Source organism: Opisthorchis viverrini (genome assembly GCF_000715545.1).
Source record: "Opisthorchis viverrini unplaced genomic scaffold opera_v5_259, whole genome shotgun sequence".
In the NCBI taxonomy this organism is placed as follows: Eukaryota; Metazoa; Platyhelminthes; class Trematoda; order Opisthorchiida; family Opisthorchiidae; genus Opisthorchis; species Opisthorchis viverrini.
Window position 1 is genome coordinate 581,805 of NW_008751914.1, and position 2,002 is coordinate 583,806.

General features: G+C 48.7%; 1 protein-coding gene across 1 annotated transcript in view; it reads left to right on the top strand.

Moving 5' to 3' along the window:
* Positions 1-110: 110 nt before the first annotated feature.
* T265_09140 (hypothetical protein) overlaps positions 111-2,002 on the top strand; it is a gene marked incomplete at both ends in the record, with an annotated part of 33,689 nt that continues 31,797 nt past the window's right edge. Inside the window, 3 exon segments of the mRNA XM_009175137.1 lie at positions 111-186; positions 198-277; positions 307-426. Of these exon segments, the coding sequence (XP_009173401.1) occupies positions 111-186; positions 198-277; positions 307-426 (276 nt within the window).

The window sequence follows — 2,002 nt, forward strand, 5'->3', positions numbered from 1 at the left end:
AGACAAAACTTTTTTTCATTTCGGGTAGTAGCTGCGTGGAATGACCTTCCTCCGACGGTTGTACACGCTCCTTCTCGAACCCAATTTAAAGCACTATTAGACATTTATTTATGCGAATCCTCGCGCTGGCGAGCATACTGCCCCGCGCTGAGAACATAAAGAGCAGTGCTACACCCTTTTTCACTTGTGCCTTTCAGGTGAACGACAGCCACTGACTGACAAGAACAAAACCGACCCGGGAAACTTGGGCAAAAGCCTCGATCCTGTGCATCAATCCGTGAATCCGTGAATGTCTTGATTGGTCAGAAAATAGACCATTCAGAACTGGGTATTGATCCGGCGTTTCTCGGTTCTCCACTAAGGTTCTGTCTCAATAGCCTCGGCATCCCAGCCGGCCGAGGCGATTGGCCAAGCTTCTTGGATCGGGTTAGTTCATGTTATTTAGCGGCATAGATTAACCTGAAAGGCGAAAAACCATGTAGGACCGCATGTTTGGGTATAAAGCTCACCAAGGTGTCCAAGGTGCCGCGTCCCGAATTAACCCTTCCACGCATCCACTACCCTAAGTGAGAAAAAGTTTGCGTTCTGAACTTAGAGTGTCTCCCATCGAATGTCACCCTATACAGGAAATGTCTACGGTAAACCTTCCTTAAGACAGTAACAGGTCGCCTCGGATCCGAGGGGCGATCATATTCTAGGTGGGAGATCCCCCAACTTAACCTCGAGGTTAAGGGTTACAATATCACGGATTGATACACAGGATCGAGGGTTTTGTTTTGCCCAACCGGGTCGGTTTTGTTCTTGTCGTTCACGTGAAAAGCTCAAGTGGAGAAAAGGGTGCCCTTTATAAAGAGCAGCGGAACAGAACATTTCTCCGCGCGGGGCAGTATGCTTGCCAGCGCGAGGATTCAAATAAATAAATGTCTAGTAGTGTTTTGAACTGGGTTCTAGAAGGAGCGTGGACAACCGCCAGAGGAAGGTTATTCCGCGCAGCTACTACCCAAAATGAGAAAAAATCTTGTCTGGTGAATGTGTGCGCTCTGGGCTTGAAAATCTTCTTACTATGTCCTCGCCGTGTGTTTGCTGGGTCAGCGGTGAAAAACCTGTTGGTCAAGCTTTGTTCAAGCAGAGCGTAAGTAAGAAAGCGACGACACTCGAGGGGAAGGAGGTCAAGCATCGCGAGACGCGTTTCGTAATTCACGGATTGGAGGCCCGCAATCATTCTCGTAGCGGCTCGCTGGACACGCGCAATGAGGGTGACGTCTTTCGTGCGTCCTGAGTAGACAAATTGATTGGCGTATTCCATGAGCGGTCTGACGTAGACCCCATGAAGTATTTGGAAGTCCATGCGAGTAATACCGCAGGAGGTGCGTCGGATCATCCGTAAAACGGCGAATGCCTTTTGGGCCGATTTCTCATGGTGCAATGAGAAGGGCAAGTTTGAGGAGACCCAGATGTCCAAATCCTTTTTTGCTTCTATCTTCATGATGTTTTTTGGTCCTTTCTTACCATGCGTAACAAAGGCATTCGTTGAGTCTCCTCCAAATGACATATGGACGCACTTTTCGTCAGTCCAACGACCACTGCTTTTCAGCATCTACACCCATTTGTAGGGCACTGCCTTTGGAACTCCAGGATTTCAAGTTGTCCGCAAAAAGTAGACATGGACTCGTAAGAACATCTGGTAGGTCGTTGACGTAGATCAGAAACAGCAGCGGTTCCAGGACAGAGTCTTGAAGAACTCCAATGGAGACCGGCGCTGGAGAAGAGCAGTTCGAGCCTATTCTCACTCGGAATGATCTATCTGATAGGAACGCCTTGACCGAGTGAAGGATTTTCCCCTGAATCCCGTAAGACTCGAGTTTGTGGAGCAGCGGGACGTGTGAGACCCGATCAAATGCTTTTGAGAAGTTGAAGAATATGGCATCCGATATGAGTCCTTCGTCCTTGGCTTGGGTTAAGCTGTCCATAAACACGAGCATGTTTGTCACGCAAGAGCGGT